Source organism: Bos grunniens, chromosome X (assembly GCF_055505025.1).
Source record: "Bos grunniens cultivar Pamir isolate PY7600 chromosome X, Bosgru_T2T1.0, whole genome shotgun sequence".
Classification (NCBI taxonomy): domain Eukaryota; kingdom Metazoa; phylum Chordata; class Mammalia; order Artiodactyla; family Bovidae; genus Bos; species Bos grunniens.
This window is the reverse complement of record NC_141194.1, coordinates 3,472,507-3,491,147: the sequence shown is the minus strand read 5'-3', so window position 1 is coordinate 3,491,147 and position 18,641 is coordinate 3,472,507. Positions and strand designations below refer to the sequence as shown.

The 18,641-nt window shown below is 45.2% G+C and overlaps 1 protein-coding gene across 2 annotated transcripts in view; it reads left to right on the top strand.

The window, feature by feature from the left end:
• Positions 1-18,641, top strand: part of NLGN4X (neuroligin 4 X-linked) — a 390,250-nt gene that overhangs the window by 356,058 nt on the left and 15,551 nt on the right. For both annotated transcript variants that reach the window (XM_086387267.1, XM_086387268.1), the window contains exons 6-7: positions 9,412-9,597; positions 17,778-18,567. In XM_086387267.1, coding sequence (XP_086243393.1) covers positions 9,412-9,597; positions 17,778-18,567 — 976 coding nt within the window. The remainder of the gene's footprint in view (positions 1-9,411; positions 9,598-17,777; positions 18,568-18,641) is intronic.

The window sequence follows — 18,641 nt, the reverse complement described above, 5'->3', positions numbered from 1 at the left end:
GCAATGCAGGAGACCTGGGTTCGATCCCTGGGTTGGGAAGATCCCCTGGAGAATGGAACAGCTACCCACTCCAGTATTCTGGCCTGGAGAATTCCATGGACTGTATAGACCATGGGGTCACAAAGAGTTGGACAGGACTGAGCGACTTTTGGTTTCACCTTCAGGAAGAGATGGAAGATACTGTGTACAAAGAGAGACGGAGATGCAAGGTGTATCCCAGGGGACAGTCAAGTGGAATGTGGTCAATTTGTTGGCTAAAGGGCATGTGTCAAGCATGGCCAGCGATGTAGAGATGGACCACAGTGGATGACCCTGAACATCCCACTAAGACATTTGACTTTCACACAAGCTTGCTGTGTTATGTGTATACGTGTGTATGTCCGTGTACAATGGATAAAAAAGCAGTTATACATGGGAAGAAAAAGCAGTTATTTAAAATTAAGTGTGAAAATCACTTATAGCCACCTTCTTAACATTAGTCACTCAGTCGTGTCTGACTCTCTGTGACCCCATGGACTGTAGCCCACCAGGCTCCTCTGTCCATGGGGATTCTCCAGGCAAGAATACTGGAGTGAGTTGCCATTTCCTCCTCCAGGGGATCTTCCCAACCCAGGGGTCGAACTTGGGTCTCCTGCATTGCAGGCACATGTTTAACCATCAGAGCCACCAGGGAAGTCCCTTCCTAGAGACAAACACTATGAACTATTTGATTTCTTTGCAGAGTTTATATTTTTGCACACCCTTTTTGTTATGGTCATAAAAATGGGATCTATAAGACAAAGTATTCCGTTTTCTCTGAAGACATCTTAGACGTGATTCTGTGTTTACACATAGAAATACTCTGTATAATTTTATATACATATATAGCTCCTGTTATGTGGATTCAGCCAACAGAATTCATGCAGCAACTCTATTCATGGATTTTGAGATTGCTGTCATTGATGTTTTATTGTTGTTCAGTTGCTAATTTGTGTTCAACTGTTTGCGACCCCTTAAACTACAGCCTGCCTGGCTTCCCTGTCCTCCGCTATCTCCCAAGTATGCTCAAATTTATGTCAATTAATTTGCTAATGCTATCCAAACATCTTACATTCAAGATTATAATCAATAGGTATATTTTTGGTCAGTCCGTGGTTAAGACTCTGTGCTTCCGAGGCAGGGGGCTCAGGTTCAATCCCTGGTCAAAGAACTAAGATCCCACATGCCATGAGGTTTGGCCCAAAAAAGTAATATATATTTTTTAAAAAATTCTGAGCATTAGCACATTGCAAACCCTCGCATGGCTATTTCTGTACCAATCCAGATTTTTATAGAACGCATTTATGGAAATAGAACTGCTGAGTCAGAGGGCTTCAGGTTTTGATTTTCGTGTGTTTTGCCCTTTTATATGCCTTCGGAGTGCCATGATTATATTGATGGTGTAGAAATGGATGGAAGCTGCAAGGTTGAGTGAGTGAATCAGACCTCTTATCTTGGACACTGCGATGCAGCCTTGAGGAGTGATGAAGTGTATGAGCTATTCAAGAGTTGAATTTGTTGTTCAGTCACTAAATCGTGTCTGACTCTTTGCAACCCCATGGACTGTAGCACACCAGGCTTCCCTGTCCTTCCCTCTCTCCTGGAGTTTCCACAAAGTCATGTCCGTACAGTTGGTGATGCCATCCAACTATCTCATCCTCTGTCGTTCCCTTCTCCTCCCGCCTTCAATCTTTCCCAGCTTCAGGGTCTTTTCCAGTGAGTCAGTTCTTCCCATCAGGTGGCCAAAGGATCAGAGCTTCAGCTTTAGCATCAGTCCTTCCAAAGAATATTCACAGTTGATTTCCTTTAGGATTGATTGGTTTGACCGCCTTGTTCCCCAAGGGCCTCTCAAGAGTGTTCTCCAGCACCACATTTCAAAAGCATCTGTTTTTTGGCACTCAGACTTCTCATCAACAAATCTGGAAAATATTCAAGGATGAGGTTTTGATTTAAGGAAAAAAAAAATCTTGTTGGCTCAAAGGGGATTTGGTTCCAGACTGGCTGTTGCCAAATTCTCATCATCATGAAATATGTTTATCAATGATCTTCACCTTTTGATCAGCGTTGTATAACAAACAGGGGTTTATCATTTTCTACTTTGTTTCCAGAATTTAATGAGTGTTAGTTTTGTGAATCCATATATTTTCAGCTAAAATACTTTAAGACACCTGTGCAACCTCAGTGCAAATTGTCAGTAAGGGATAGAATATGCTTTATAAAAATAGTGCAAGGAATCCCACTGATACAGTCATGAGCCCCACACTCTGAAACACGTGCTGTAGAAATCATGTGTCCGTCATCATTCTCTTAGATTTATTCTCCTGACACAGGAAATTGCTCTGACTCTGTGCAATACTGAGATGGCAACGAAATATCATAAAAGTAGCATTAGTTACGACTTGGGCCATTTTTAAGCAAAATGAAAACAGAATCAGACACAATCCAAATAGCTTTGCCTGTCCTGCCCACAGGATTTAAATGTTTTCCCAGTTTTATCCCATTCTTTAGAACCTATGCACTCTTGTTAAATCATAAATGAATCCAATAATAAAAATTCAGGGACTCCCCTGGTGGTCCTGTGGCTAAGACCCCATGGTCCCAATGCAGGTGGCTGGGTACAACCCCTGGTCAGGGACCTGAGTTCCCCAAGCCTCGACTAAGACCCCACATGGCCAAATAAATAAATAAATATTTTTTTAAAAAAAGAAGAAAACTTCAGTTTCACCTTGTAACAAACACACCCAGGGAATGATTTTCTGTAAGCATCAAAGAACGAAAACGGGCATTTATTGTCCTGCTTCGTATTTCTGCCTTAGCTCTGGTTCTCGTTACATAGATTTCTGTTCCAGCTAATTTACGTGACCTAAAGCAAATTGTGTGACTTTTCTAATTGAAATGTTTTCATTAACACATTTGGTTTTTGCTTTTACTCCGTTGAATTAAATATTGTGTGCACAAATACAAAATTTTCTCTCAAATGCAAGCACCTTGAAAATGTAAATGCTTTTCTTCTATGGTCACTTGGTTGTTATCTTCTGTTTAATGATCATAAAAAAAAAATGCCTACTGTGCCTGTGGTTGTTCAATCGCTCAGTCGTGTCTGATTCTTTGTGACCCCATGGGCTGTAGCACGCCAGGCTTCCCTGTCCTTCACTATCTCCCAGAACTTGCTCAAACTCATGTCCATTGAGTTGATGATGCCATCCAACCATCTCATCCTCTGTCGTCCCCTTCTCCGCCTGCCCTCAATCTTTCATGCTTAGGTAGTGAATTATTTCTCAAGGGATTACATCATCTGTGGCATTAAAGTCATGTTGCAAACAACTGAAGTGTAGTTATTAATACATCTGACCCCACTGGGCTTCTTACCGCCCACTTAATGTGTGTTCTGGAACCAATCTCTTAAAGACTTGCAGTTCAGTTGAATGAGGAGCATTTAGATCCTGGTTAGCCACTGTACAACCCTCAACTTTCTGTTCCAGAGCAATATTTTGACCAAATACAATGCACACAATACTAATTTCATTCAATGTGCAATGAGAGATGGGATTTAGGGTTTTAAAGCATCTTTTCCATGAATCACATTTTAAAATAAACACCCAGCCACTTAGCACATCTTGTGTGTGTGTGTGTTTTATTCCTTCCAGTGCTTTCAATGAAACTCAGTATCAATTTAGTCCCTAATCTGTCTAAATTCAAATGACTTCTTTTGTGCATCTCTCTCCTTGTTCAGTTAATGTTGTTGGTGGTGCGGGGGCGGGGGGGGGGGGGCGGCTTACTTATTTACAAGCTTCACTTCAGAGACAGTAAATCTCAAAAACCAACGTTTCATCAGCTGAGATGCTTAGAGGATTTGGAGCCAGGAGTGTGTGTCCGTGAAAAGGAGCCATTTGTCTAAAATCACCGGGTTTGGCCAGTCAAGGGACTGGCTTCTGTGAATTCATCGGAAGCACGTTAGGGAAGTTGTGAGCTGATCTGGGAAACTGACCCCTTGAGACCCTTCCATCTTTGGTAAAGTGTGTGATTGTTTCCCAGTTGACAAGCTGTTTTCATGTTGTTCGTACAATCCCACGCCGGGAAACCCCGGCCCATGCTCTGTCTGGATTATATCAAGCACTGCGATCACTTTCACTTTCATGCATTGGAGAAGGAAATGGCAACCCACTCCAGTGTTCTTGCCTGGAGAATCCCAGGGATGGGGAGCCTGGTGGGCTGCCGTCTATGGGGTCGCACGGAGTCAGACACGATTGAAGCGACTTAGTAGCAGCAGCAGCAGCAATTTGTTTTGTTTTGTTTCTAGAATTTTTGATGTGAAACATTTCTAAAGGCTTTCTTCGATTTGTGAAACAGTGTTGCTTCTGCATTGTGTTTTGGCTTTTTGGCCACAAGACTGGTGGGATCTTACCTCCCTGCCCAGGGATCGAACCTGCACTTCCCACCCCCCTGCTTTGAAAGGTGAAAGTGAAAGTGAAGTCGCTCAGTCGTGTCCAACTCTTTGCAACCCCATGGACAGTAGCCTATCAGGCTCCTCCGTCCATGGGATTTTCCAGGCAAGAGTACTGGAGTGGATTGCCATTTCCTTCTCCAGGGGATCTTCTCGACCCAGGGATCGAACCCCGGTCTCCCACATTGCAGACAGATGCTTTACTGTCTGAGCCACCAGGGAAGCCGAAGTTGCAACAACTGGACCACGAGGGAAATCCATCAAACACTGTATTTTGACAGTTAGACTAGGAAAGCAGTTTGCTTTCATAGGGAATATAAAACCACTTGCATTCATTCTGGTCCTGCCACGGGAACTCAGAAGCACTGAAAAGAACAAATGAAATGGGGGAAGGATGGGGGAAGGGATAGTCAGGGAGTCTGGGATGGACATGGACACACTGCTGTGTTTAACATGGAGAACCAGCAAGGACCTGCTGTCCAGCACAGGGAAGTCTGCTCAATGTCATGTGGCAGCCTGGATGGGAGGGGAGTTTGGGGCAGAACGGATACATGTGTATATATGGCTGAGTCCCTTTGCTGTCCACCTGAAACCATCACAACACTTTTAATTGGTTATACTCCAGTACAAAATAAAAGGTGGAAAAAGAGGGAAAAAAGCCGTCCCTGGTGGTAGCAGTAAATGAAGATTCCATGTCAGACGCTATGGAAACACCAGCTTCAAAAAACCCCTGGGTACCTTTGCTGGGGTTCTGAGACACATGGAAAGCTGTTTCCTGCAGACCTTTTGGAAGGAGATTAGAATCGCCAGCGTCAAACCTTTCCATGAGATGCTTTTAGAAGAAGTAGGATTTGCCAGGGTATGGAATGTTAATGGTCTCTCCTATCGCAGAGGTTATTGAACAGTCACATTCTGCGCGGAGAGACGGTCATGTTTCACTGTGGACCGAGGGGCTCTGATTTCCTAAAGACTCGTGATTTACCATCCATTGCAAAAATCGTCAGGCTTATCTCCAGAAAAATAAGTGAGGAGGTCATTCCGTGAGAGTGAAATGTAGGAGAGAGGTGGATGGGTTAAAACCAGGATGGTTCTGCCAGAAAATTCCTAGAGCCTTTAGGAAGGAATCACCTCTTAACTGAATGGAGGGAGAGAGGCTTTCTCTTTATGGTTATTATCCAGTACCCAAACGTCATTATCAACCGGTTTCATCCATAAAGTCGGCTGAAAGAGGCTTTTCCCCCTGAGCAAAGTGGGATTCATTTTATGAGTAGGCATTTGAAATGTGGTGGCGGGGGTGGGGGGGGTGGTGTTCCAGAACATTCTCCGGCAGGAAAGACTAATTAATAATTGCCAATTACATAAGGGAGCGTCTGGTAATGTCTACACACTCCCATCCTTTTGCTCAACTCGAAGCCACACCTGTGAACTCTCAAGGGGAGTCGATTTGTGCGACGTTCCCTAAATGTGCATCCTGGCAGTTGACATCCTTATATGTACTCAGGCAAGGAGGTTGAGAGTCCAGATGATTGCAATTTCAAACAATAGCAAAAAAAACCCACAAAACATTCTTGCTGCTTTTATTTGAACCAGACCATTCATTCCCAATCCCCTCCTGATTCACACACCCCGTGGCTCATAGGTACTCAGGCAAACTATGGGAAGGTAACCTCATTCCTCAGTTGGTGAAAGATCTCATTCTTTACGATTTTGTTTTAGGTTTTGAGAAGCTGGTTCAGTTCAATTCAGTCACTCAGTCGTGGCCAACTCTTTGCAACCCCATGAATCGCAGCACACCAGGCCTCCCTGTCTATCACCATCTCCTGGAGTTCACTCAAACTCATGTCCATCGAGTCGGTGATGCCATCCAACCATCTCATCCTCTATCACCCCCTTCTCCTCCTGTCCTCAATCTTTCCCAGCATCAGGGTCTTTTCCAATGAGGCAACTCTTCACATGAGGTGGCCAAAGTATTGGAGTTTCAGCTTCAACATCAGTCTTTCCAATGAACACCCAGGACTGATCTCCTTTAGGATGGACTGGTTGGATCTCCTTGCAGTCCAAGAGACGCTCAAGAGTCTTCTCCAACCTACTCTGAGGGTTTCTTGGGTTTCTGCCAGCTTTGCTTAGGTGCTCAGTTGCTCAGTCATGTCTGACTCTTTGGGACCCCATAGATGGTAGCACACCAGGCTCCTCTGTCCAGGGGATTTCCCTGATAAGAATACTGGAGTGGGTTGGGTTGCCATTCCCTTCTCCAGGGGATCTTCAGACCCAGGGATCAGACCCACATCTCCTGCTTGTCAGGTGAACTCTTAACCACTGAACCACCTGGGAAACCCTCCAGGTTTGCTTAAGGATGTCTTTGAAGGCGTTGGTTTTCATTTCTGTTATTTTCAGTCCCAAATAGCCTGTCTTCATGTAAACGCTGTACTTACTGGCCATGCTTATTTAATAAGCAGTCCCTGAAATATGTGACTATCATAACCCTTGCAATAAAGAGGAAAATAAAGGGGGGAAAGTGGAAGCAATGTCAGACTTTCTCTTCTTGGGCTCGAAAATCACTGGGGGTGGTGACTGCACCAAACTACAAGCAAGGAAAGTAGAAGATGCTTGCTAAGAAGGAAAGCTATGACAGACTTCAACAGTGTATTAAAAAGCAGAGGTATCACTTTGCCAACAAAGGTCCATGCAGTCAAAGCTATGCTTTTTCCAGTTAGTCATGTACAGATGTGAGAGTTGGACCATAAAGAAGGCTGAGCACCAAAGAATTGATGCTTTTGAACTGCGGAGTGGGAAAAGACCGTTGAGAGTCCTTGGTTAGCAAGGAGATCAAACCAGTCAATCCCTAAAGGAAAGCAGCCCTGAATGTTCATTGCAAGGACTGATGCTGAAGCTGAAACTCCAATCCTTTGGCCACCTGATGGGAAGAACTAACTCATTGGAAAAGACCCTGATGCTGCGAAAGATTGAGGACAGGAGGAGAAGGGGGTGACAGAGGATGAGATGGTTGGGTGGCATCACGGACTCCATGGACATGAACTTGGGCACACTCTGGAAGATGGTGAAGGACAAGGAAGCCTGGTGTGCTACAGTCCATGGGGTTGCAAAGAGTCAGACACAACTTAGTGAATGAACTACAACCACACAGAGGTAATATATTGGCATTTTGTGTAGGGTCATGTAAGAGTGGGAAGTAGGGGGGAAAAAACTTTTTATGACTCTTTTCTTCCACCCAGAAGGCTTACTCAAGACAGATTTGCATGTAAAGTTGGATTAAAGTTTGTGCTAGTATTTAAGCTCGCGGACGCTTCATAAAATATTCATAGATTTAAATCTGAGCAAGACAGCATCTGTCTGTCCCACAGGAAGACTTCAAGCATCAGAGGAAAGCAGAGGTTCCAGGTCAAGATATTTCTGCAGTGTGAACCCGAAAGGGCATGTGATCTCAAAAATAAAAAAAATTATCACTTTGCCACAATGAATGCCCAGATGGTCTTCTTTGCAGCTTTTAAGGTGGCATTTAGGGTTTGATTCCTTAGCTTATGCTTTTTAAAATTAAAACTAAAAATTAAAATCCTCTTAGTTTTTAAAAGAAAGTATCGCAGTCCGTGCTATTCTGGGGGGACAGTTGGGGAGATTTGAATATGCATTGCCTTTTGGCCAAGATTAAAAAATTTTAAGTTTCTGCATGTAACTGTAATATCTTTTTTAATATAGAAAAAGAGAGATGCATTCCAAACTATTTAAGAGTGGCATGTCTTGATGGTTCTAATTTCCTTTGAAATTTGTGAGTTGAATGGAGTTAAATAAAATATGTTAATGAGGAAGTCAACGGGCAAAAGATAACCTACTGTTCTTATAACAGTGCACACAATCTTATACACTGATGATACACAGACTTTTTGCCCTGAAAAATTAGTTTTTCTTTTTCCTGAAGTGTTTTTTGTTTTTTTTCCCAAGGAAAACCTAGATACACACACGAGTAATGACTTGAATCTAGTAAAATGAATGTTTAATCGCTAAGTCGTGTCTGAATCTTTCTAACTTCAGGGACCGTAGCCCTCCAGGCTCCTCTGTCCTTGGGATTTCCCAGGCAAGAATAGTGGCGTGGGTTACTATTTCCTGTTCCAGGAAGTCTTCGTAACCTAGGGATTGAATCAGCATCTCTTGCATTGCTAGTGGACTCTTTACCGCTAGCCTATAAAATGTATAGGTTTCTGATATGGTCGTGTATTGTGAATATTTCAGATTCACTTTGCCTCATACAAAGCCCCAGTGAGACATTTCCTTATACTATCAAAAGAAATAGGGCTTCCCTGGTAGCTCAGTTGGTAAAGAGTCCGCCTGCAATGCAGGAGACCCCAGTTCGATTCCTGGGTTTGGAAGATCTACTGGAGAAGGGACAGGCTACCCACTCCAGTATTCTTGGGTTTCCCTTATGGCTCAGCTGGTGAAGAATCCGCCTGCAATGTGGGAGACCTGGGTTCAGTCTCTGAGTTGGGAAGATCTCCTGGAGAAGGGAATGCCTACCCACTCCAGTATTCTTGGGTCTCCCTTATGGCTCAGCTGGTAAAGAATCCACCTGCAATGCAGGAGACCTGGGTTCGATCCCTGGGTCAGGAAGATCTGCCGGAGAAGGGATAGGCTACCCATTCAAGTATTCCGGCCTGGAGAATTCCACGGACTCTGTAGTCCATGGGGTTGCAAAGAGTTGGACACGACTGAGCGACTTTCACTTTCTTTTCAAATGAAAGAAAAACCATTGTAACTATTGTTTATATCATATAACCCTTTCTGCCATGAAAAGGTGCTGTTCTCTTGCTTCTATGTACAGGGAGGAGAAGCAAACAAGGAACAAGGTGTCCCGTGAAATATCTTTCCAAGTAGCAGCGATGCTATGGCCGTGTACTCTGTTAGGTGACGACCCCAAAATCTCCTGTCTTCCTCTGCAGGCTTTCTGAGCACCGGTGATCAGGCGGCCAAGGGCAACTACGGGCTCCTGGACCAGATCCAAGCCTTACGCTGGATCGAGGAGAACGTCGGGGCCTTCGGTGGGGACCCCAAGAGAGTCACCATCTTCGGCTCGGGCGCGGGCGCCTCCTGCGTCAGCCTCTTGACCTTGTCTCACTATTCAGAAGGTAAGAAGAGCGTCCCTCACACTGGGCAGGGGACCCCTGGGGCTAAGAGCTGAACCCCCTTTGTGAACTCCATAGATTTCTTTTTTTATGTTGATATCATTTCATTTTATTATATATATATTCCTAAGTCGCTTCAGTGGTGTCTGACTCTGTGCGACCCTCTGGACTGCAGCCCACCAGGCTCCTCTGTCCATGGGATTCTCTAGGCAAGAATACAGGAGTGGGTTGCCATTACCTTCTCCAATTATATCTATATATGCTGCTGCTGCTGCTAAGTCACTTCAGTCGTGTCCGACTCTGTGCGACCCCATAGACGGCAGCCCACCAGGCTCCCCCGTCCCTGGGATTCTCCACGCAAGAACACTGGAGTGGGTTGCCATTTCCTTCTCCAATGCATGAAAGTGAAAAGTGAAAGTGAAGTCTCTCAGTCGTGTCCGACTCTAGCGACCCCATGGACTGCAGCCCACCAGGCTCCTCCATCCACGGGATTTTTCCAGGCAGGAGTACTGGAGTGCGGTGCCATTGCCTTCTCTGATATATATATATATATAATAATATACAATAAAAATAATGGAAAGCAGTGATTTTTTCCAAAGAAATTCTCAAGTTGGCCTTCTGTTCTACCCTTTGATTCCAATCTGTTGCACCTATTTTTTTTTTTTTTGCACTTTTGTTTTCTTAAATTGCTTTACAATATTGTGTTGGCCCCTGCCACACATCAGCATGAGTCAGCCCCAGGTGTACTATGTGGGGCAGCATGGAAGCGTGGGATCCTACAGATTCCTGGCTGTTGCTATTCGGTCACCAAGTCATGTCCGACTTTTATCGACCCTGTGGGCTGCAGCACTCCAGGCTTCCCTGTCCATCACCAACTCCCAGAGTTTGCTCAAACTCATGTCCATTGAGTCGGGGAAGCCACCCAGCCATCTCATCCTCTGTGGCATATACGTGACCATATGTAAAATAGACAGCAAGGAGGAATTTGCCGAGTGATACAGGGAACTCAGCACAGTATTCTGTGATTAACCTAGGGGGATGGAGTAGGGTAGGAGATTACAGGGGGCTTCAGGTGGGTGAAATGCTTCCCTGGTGGCTCAGACGGTAAAGCGTCTGCCTACAATATGGGAGACCCGGGTTCAATCCCTGGGTTGGGAAGATCTCCTGGAGAAGGAAATGGCAATCCACTCCAGTATTCTTGGCTGGAAAATCCCACAGATGGAGAAACCTGGTAGGCTATACAGTCCATGGGGTCCCAAAGAGTCGGACAGGACTGAGCGAATTCCCTTTCAGGTGGGTGAAAGTGAAAGAAAGTGAAGTCGCTCAGTCGTGTCCAACTCTTTGTGACCCCATGGACTGCCTATCAGGCTCCTGCGTCCATGGGATTCTCCAGGCAAGAATACTGCAGTGGGTGGCCATTTCCTTCTCCGGGGGATCTTCCTGACCCAGGGATTGAACCCAGGTCTCCTGCATTGTAGGCACATGCTTTACCATCTGAGCCACCAGGGAAGTCGTGGGTGGGGACATATATATATAACTTTGGAGTTCTTATTCAGGACACAGGCAGGTGGGACCGTGGTGCCTCTTTAAACCTCCACAGAAAATGCCCCAAAGGACTTCCCTGGTCGTCCAGTGGTTAAGACGCCACACAGCCAGTGCAGGAAGCCCGGGATTTCAGAAGTAGATTCCAGCATGCCATAACTAAGACCCAGTGAAGTGAAAACGTGTTAGTCATTCAGTCGTGTCCGACTCTTTGCAACCCCATGGACTGTAGCCAACCAGGCTCCTCTGTCCGTGGGATTTTCCAGGCAAGGATACTGGAGTGGGTTGTCATTCCCTTCTCCAGGACATCTTCCCTACCCAGGGATTGAACCCAGGTCTCTTGCGTTGCAAGCAGACTCTCTACCAACTGAGCCACCAGAGAAGACCATACTGCCAAATAAATTAATGAATTTTAAAAAAAGAAGAAAATGCCCCAAATGACGTGTATCCGCATCCTCTTCTAACCTGGCTTGCTTTCTGATTTTTCTAATTGAGGTATAATTTGACATACACCAGTATATGTATTTCCTGGAGAAGGAAACGGCAACCCACTTCAGTATTCTTTCCTGAGAAATCCCATGGACGGAGGATCCTGGCTTCCATGGGGTCGCAAAGAATTGGAAATGATTGAGTGACTAACACTTGCACTTGCGTTATATATGTTTAATAATATACATGTAAAATAATGATTACTTTCAACTGTACAAGGTAAGAATTCAATCTACGTATGTAGTGCAAAGCAACCCCCACCATAACTCCAATTAACATTCATCACCGTTGAGTTAAAAACTGTTTTTCTTCTCATCAGAATTTTAAGATCCACTCTCTTGGCAACTTTTAAACATGCAGTACAGGCTTCCCTGGTGGCTCAGTGGTAACGAATCTGCCTGCCAGAGCAGGAACCCAGCTTTGGGTCGGGAAGATCCTCTGGAGGAGGAAATGGCAACCCACTCGAGTATCCTTGCCTGGAGAATGCCATGGACAGAGGAGCCTGGTGGGTTACAGCCCAGGGGGTCGCAAAAAGTCAGACACAGCTTAGAGACCAAAAAAGCAACAACAAGTATTATTAGCAATGTTAACAAGATTTTTTTTTTTTTTTCACTTAAGACTCATGACCGACAGCGGTTGCTTATCATCACTGGAGGAAAATGACTTCTGTAGAAATGTTTGCACCCTGGGTTTGCCTATCTGAGTTTATTTGGTGAACTTTAAATGTTATTAACATCAGTTTTCAACTTGGAAGAAGTGTGAGAGGGAATTAGTATGTGGATGATGGTTGCAAACTTGTATGTTTCATAAACACCATTTGCAGCCACATGCTTATAGACTTAGGTCTTTGTTGCAAACTTAACTCAAGGTGATTCCCTCTGGTCCTTTGTTGCTGGACAGATAAGAGGTTTTTAAAATAGAAATGAACAGGGGTCTGGTGCAGGAGGTCTGGAAGCAGTGGAATAACTTCCTGACACTCCCTTCAAAAACGAAACAAAAAGAACAAAATTGAAAAGTGCAGCCCTGGGATAACTTTTGCAAGTCCAGGTGGACATTGACAATCATAATCTGAATCTTCAAGTTCGTGTTATATTTCCTTCTGTGTCCATTTGCTGGTTTAAGAATTTCCCCATATCTGTGTGAACTATGTATATCAATACACCTGAACTTTAAAGGAATTCTTATTCTTTAAAGAGTCTAAACTGAAAGTGAAGTCGCTCAGTCGTGTCCGACTCTTTGCGACCCCGTGGACTGTAGCCCACCAGGCTCCTCCATCCATGGGATTCTCCAGGCAAGAATACTGGAGTGGGTTGCCATTTCCTTTTCCAAGGGATCTTCCCGACCCAGGGATCGAACCCAGGTCTCCCGAGTTGCAGGCAGACGCTTTAACCTTTGAGCCACCAGGGAAGCCCATTAAAAAAAAAAGAGTCTAGCACTATCTTCGGAGAAGGCAATGGCACCCGACTCCAGTACTCTCACCTGGAAAATCCCATGGACGGAGGAGCCTGGTGGGCTGCAGTCCATGGGGTCGCAAAGAGTCGGACACGATTGCACGACTTCACTTTCACTTTCATGCATTGGAGAAGGAAATGGCAACCCACTCCAGTGTTCTTGCCTGGAGAATCCCAGGGGTGGGGGAGCCTGGTGGGCTGCCGTCTACGGGGTCGCACAGAGTCGGACACGACTGAATGGACTTAGCAGCAGCAGCAGCAGCACCATCTTTCTTTAAAAATATGTACCTCTCTTTAAAAATGTGTATCTTTCTTTAAAAATATGTGCTGTTTAGTTGCAAGGTCATGTCTGATTCTTTTGCAACCCCGTGGACTGTAGCCCACCGGGCTCCTCTGTCCAGGGGACTTCCCAGGCAAGAATACTGCAGTGGGTTGCCATGCTTGCCTGGGGATCTTCGTGACCCAGGGGTAAAACCTGACTCTCTTATATCTCCTGCACTGACTACTTGCTTTCTTTTACAAATATGTATCTTTCTTTATGAAGACATTTCTTTGAAGATATAGTGGGAGGAATAAATTGGGAGGCTGGAGTTGACATATACACACACTACTCTAAATAAAATGGGTAACTAATCACAACCTACTGAACAGCATAGAGAACCCTACTTGAGACTCTATAGCAACCTACGTGGGAAAAGTCTAAAAATGAGTAGACGTATGTATATGTGTAACTGATTCGCTTTGCTGGACACTTGAAACGGACGCACCATTGGACATCAAGCATACTCCAATAAAATTTCTTTAATGAAAAAAAGCGTACCATATAAACATGCTAAAAAAAGAGGGGGAAATATAATTGTGTTGTGTGACAGCATGCAGTGTTTTGTTTTTTTTTTTTTTTAGCTACCTGCACTGTTGTGGACAAGTTTCTGCATTGATGGGTTCATTAGCAATGTGTGATTGATGATGATTTTTAAGTCTTCTGAAGTCTGAATTTCTTTTTTTCTTCATATATATATTTTATTGAAGAATAGTTGACTTACAATGCACAGGTGTACAGCAAGGTGATTCTACTATACATATACACTCATGTGTCCATGTATATCATTTTCTATTATAGGTTATGACAGCATATGACTACAGTTTCGTGCTCTATATAGTAAACCTTGGTGACTTGTTGCTTATCTATTTTTTTTTTTTTACTTAGAAATGTAGCATTCTATTCATACTAAGTCGAACAAGTGAAATCTGAATGTCTTGATTCTTTATTTAAAAAATGACTGTGGAGGAGTTGAATGAAAGGCTTACGTTTTATATTAACCTTTTATTCAAAAAGGAAGAAAGAAATGAGTACGTTAGATCCTTAGTGATAACGATTCCTATACCATTTCAGAAGATGATTATGCTTTCCCATCTGTCCGTGGCTGTCATCACAGTTCTCGATTTACAAAAGAGTCAGGTCCAACTTCAGGAGTAATCACACACATGTCAGCCAACACTCGTGGAGGAGGTGTTAATTACTTAAATCAATAGATCAGAAGTGATTACGGGAGTGCCTTGCATGGGTCATTTCTACAAAGCAGCTCTCCAGTTACAGTCCAACAGTACAGAATCAGGACTTACCAGTCAAAACACAGCCAGACTGCTGACCTTGGAATTCCCCTTCTGGTGGCAGCGCTTAATGAAATCAACATAAAGAAGGGAAAAGGGTATTCTCATGCAAAAATGTCCACCACAGTATTCTCAGGGCAAAGAATGAAACAAAAACCTACAAGACTGAAAAGATAAGAACGTTATAAGGAACATGTGCACTTCCTCAAAGGAGAGATAATTTGCTCCGAGAATTGTGGTTAAAATATGCATGAGACTGGCCCAGTGTGAAGGGGTCATTCAGTAATCCATCACCTTGACCGGGTAACACTTCACCCTGTCGTGGATAAGGATGCCATTCCAGGCACTTCTCAGACCCTGATGGAGCAGAGAGAGTTTCTTAATTATGACATCCAATATACTATGCAGGTATCAGGCACAATTGGAAAAGGCTCTGTTTGCTGGGAAAAACTGAAGGCAAAAGCTGAACCGGGTGGGTGGCAGTGAATCAGATGGTTGGATGGCATCACCGACTCAATGAACATGAATTTGAGCAAACTTCGGGAGAGAGTGAAGGACAGGGAAGCCTGGCGTGCTGTAGTCCACGGGGTGGCAAAGATTTGGACCCGACTTAGCGACTGAACAACAGCAAAAACTAACCGTGTTCAGACCAGTGGGGTGAAAAACACCAAGAAGGGATGATACTAAAAATATTAAAGTAACTCCCATTTTATAGTATGAATTATAGGTGACATTTTCTTCAGTTTTTTTTTTTTTTTTTTTGAGTTTTATCACAGGTTATACTATCGCTTCCTTGAGAAACCAATGTATATACATACACCGCTATCCCAGTCATGGCCAACAGCTGTGAGAGAGAGAGAGGACAAGAAAATACATTCCTTCTAGCAGCATTCTTCCTAATTCTGGTTGTCTTGATTTATGACTGCCTTTATTAGGTCAAATATGGACCTTGTGTCCATGAGGTACTTTAAGGCTGTGCTCTCCCAACCTTTCTTGACACCAGTTCTGTGGAAGACAGTCTTTCCAAGGACCAGAGGCTGGGGGATGCTTTCTGAATGAATCAAGAGCATTCATTACATGTATGGTGTATTTTATTCCTATTTTTATTGCATCAGATCCACCTCAGATCATCAGGCGTTAGATCCCGGAGGTCGAGGACCCCTGCGTTAAGACATTTATCTTGAGAAGCAAACACACAAGTCAATAGCTGCCCGTTTCCAGCGGAATGATCAATGTTTGGAAATTGGCCACCAAATGGGCTTGATGGTGTGTTGGGCAAAGCCAGATTTGTTTCACATTTCAATCTTGTGTGGGCAGTCCGCCAAACTTTAGAATCACATTTATCCCGATGGCAGTGATATTTCTTTCATCCTTGGTTGCACGGGAGACCTTAAACATGGAGAGGACATGAGCTGGTGGACTCCAGGCTGAATGCTTTATTCTCCCAGCAACTCGTGAGGCACTGGGACTAGATCCTTCGGGGGTTCTGGGCAAAGGCAGGAAGAGATAAGAAACAGAATACTGTGATCTTGTAGCCCTTCATCTCTTGTACTGGAGTAGTACAATGGCACCCCACTCCAGTACTCTTGCCTGGAAAATCCCATGGACAGAGGAGCCTGGTAGGCTGTAGTCCATGGGGTCGCTGAGGGTTGGACACGACTGAGCGACTTCACTTTCACTTTTCACTTTCATGCATTGGAGAAGGAACTGGCAACCCACTCCAGTGTTCTTGCCTGGGGAATCCCAGGGACAGGGGAGCCTGGTGGGCTGCGGTCTATGGGGTCGCACAGAGTCGGACAGGACTGAAGCGACTTAGCAACAGCAGCAATGACAGGTACACTCTACTGGAGACTACCCTGGTGGTCCAATCATTAAGACTTCTCTTTCCAATGGAAGGGCTGTGAGTTTTGTATCTGATCAAGGAACTAAGATCCCACATGTCTCACCACAACAAAACCGAAACATGAAACAGAAGCAATACTGTAACAAATTCAACCAAGACTTTCCCAGGTGACTCTGAAAAATCTTCCTGCAATGTAGGAGACCCAGCTTTGATCCCTGGCTTGGGAAGATCCCCTGGAAGAAGGGAATGGCAACCTACTCCAGAATTCTTGCCTGGAGAACCCCATGGACAGAGGAGCCTGGTGGGCTACAGCCCATGGGGTCGCAGAGAGTTGAACACGACTGAGTGACCAACACTCTGACTTAAAAGTGGTCCTCATTAAAAAAAAAAATTAAAACATTTTCTTTTAAATACTTTTGCTTCCCTCTGGACACTCACATACTAGACTGATTGGATCGTAAATTTTAAGCTACACAGATTTTTACTTGTAAAACACCCCAAAAGTTTTTAAACCATTTCTCATCAAATGAAATATTTAAAACGTAGCAGGGTAAGTTGTACCAAAGTCTGGGTTTTGAAAGGATGCCATTTTGAGATTAATGACTTTTTTCCTTTGGGAAAGAAAGTATGTTACAGTGGGGGCATTCAAGTGAAGGTTTCTTTAGGAATAGCTAATGTGATGGATGTATTTTAATTGCAATTTTTTTAGCACCTTCCGTGTATGGAGTGTGGAAATTAAAATGCATTCCAGAATGTTATACTCTGAACTTGATGTCAATGGAATCCCCCCAATCCCTCCACCCAATAAAGTGGTACCCAGTTTTGCCAGTAAGGCAAAACGCCCTTTGACCTCTTATGACCGCAAAGCATGTTTTAGGGGATGGAGGGTGTGTGATCACTCTGCGAAGCTTTATGACATCTAAGGATGGAGCCGTATTGTACACAGTCAGGGAAGAGGAGAGGGATTGTATCTTTTATGACCACTGCCACCAGAGTGTAAAGGTAGTTTCATTTCCCTAAATTGTGGTGTGTGTGCAAGAGAGCATCCTTCAAGTCCAGCGAGGCGGGGAGGGGAGGGCCCAAGAACCAGAGAGATATGAGAGAGAGATGCTGAGAGGGCTGCAATGCTCCCGCATCCAGAAACTCACGTGCCCCTGCGGGACAGTCAGAGCCATCTTTGCCGGGTGGAAGGCTGCCCTTCTGTCTCTCGGGTTTTAATCTGTGTGTCCACCGTTTCGCCCCTGCAGGTCTCTTCCAGAAGGCCATTATCCAGAGTGGGACCGCCTTGTCCAGCTGGGCCGTCAACTACCAGCCTGCCAAGTACACTCGGATCCTGGCAGACAAGGTGGGCTGCAACATGCTGGACACCACAGACATGGTGGAGTGCCTTCGGAACAAGAACTACCGGGAGCTCATCCAGCAGACCATCACGCCGGCCACCTACCACATCTCCTTCGGGCCCGTCATCGACGGGGACGTCATCCCCGACGACCCTCAGATCCTCATGGAGCAGGGCGAGTTCCTCAACTACGACATCATGCTCGGCGTCAACCAGGGCGAGGGGCTCAAGTTCGTGGACGGCATCGTGGACCACGAAGACGGCGTCACGCCCAACGACTTCGACTTCTCCGTGTCCAACTTCGTGGACAACTTGTACGGCTACCCGGAGGGCAAAGACACCCTGCGGGAGACCATCAAGTTCATGTACACGGACTGGGCGGACAAGGAGAACCCCGAGACGCGCCGCAAAACCCTGGTGGCCCTGTTCACGGACCACCAGTGGGTGGCCCCCGCCGTGGCCACCGCTGACCTGCACGCCCAGTACGGCTCGCCCACCTATTTCTATGCCTTCTACCACCACTGCCAAAGCGAGATGAAGCCCAGCTGGGCGGACTCGGCCCACGGCGACGAGGTCCCCTACGTCTTCGGCATCCCCATGATCGGTCCCACCGAGCTCTTCAGCTGCAACTTCTCCAAGAACGACGTGATGCTCAGTGCGGTGGTCATGACGTACTGGACTAACTTCGCCAAGACCGGGTACGTTCTTCTCCCCCCCGCCATCACGCTGTTGCCTGTCTGGTTCCTCCTTCTGCGTGCGTTTTCTGTAGCCA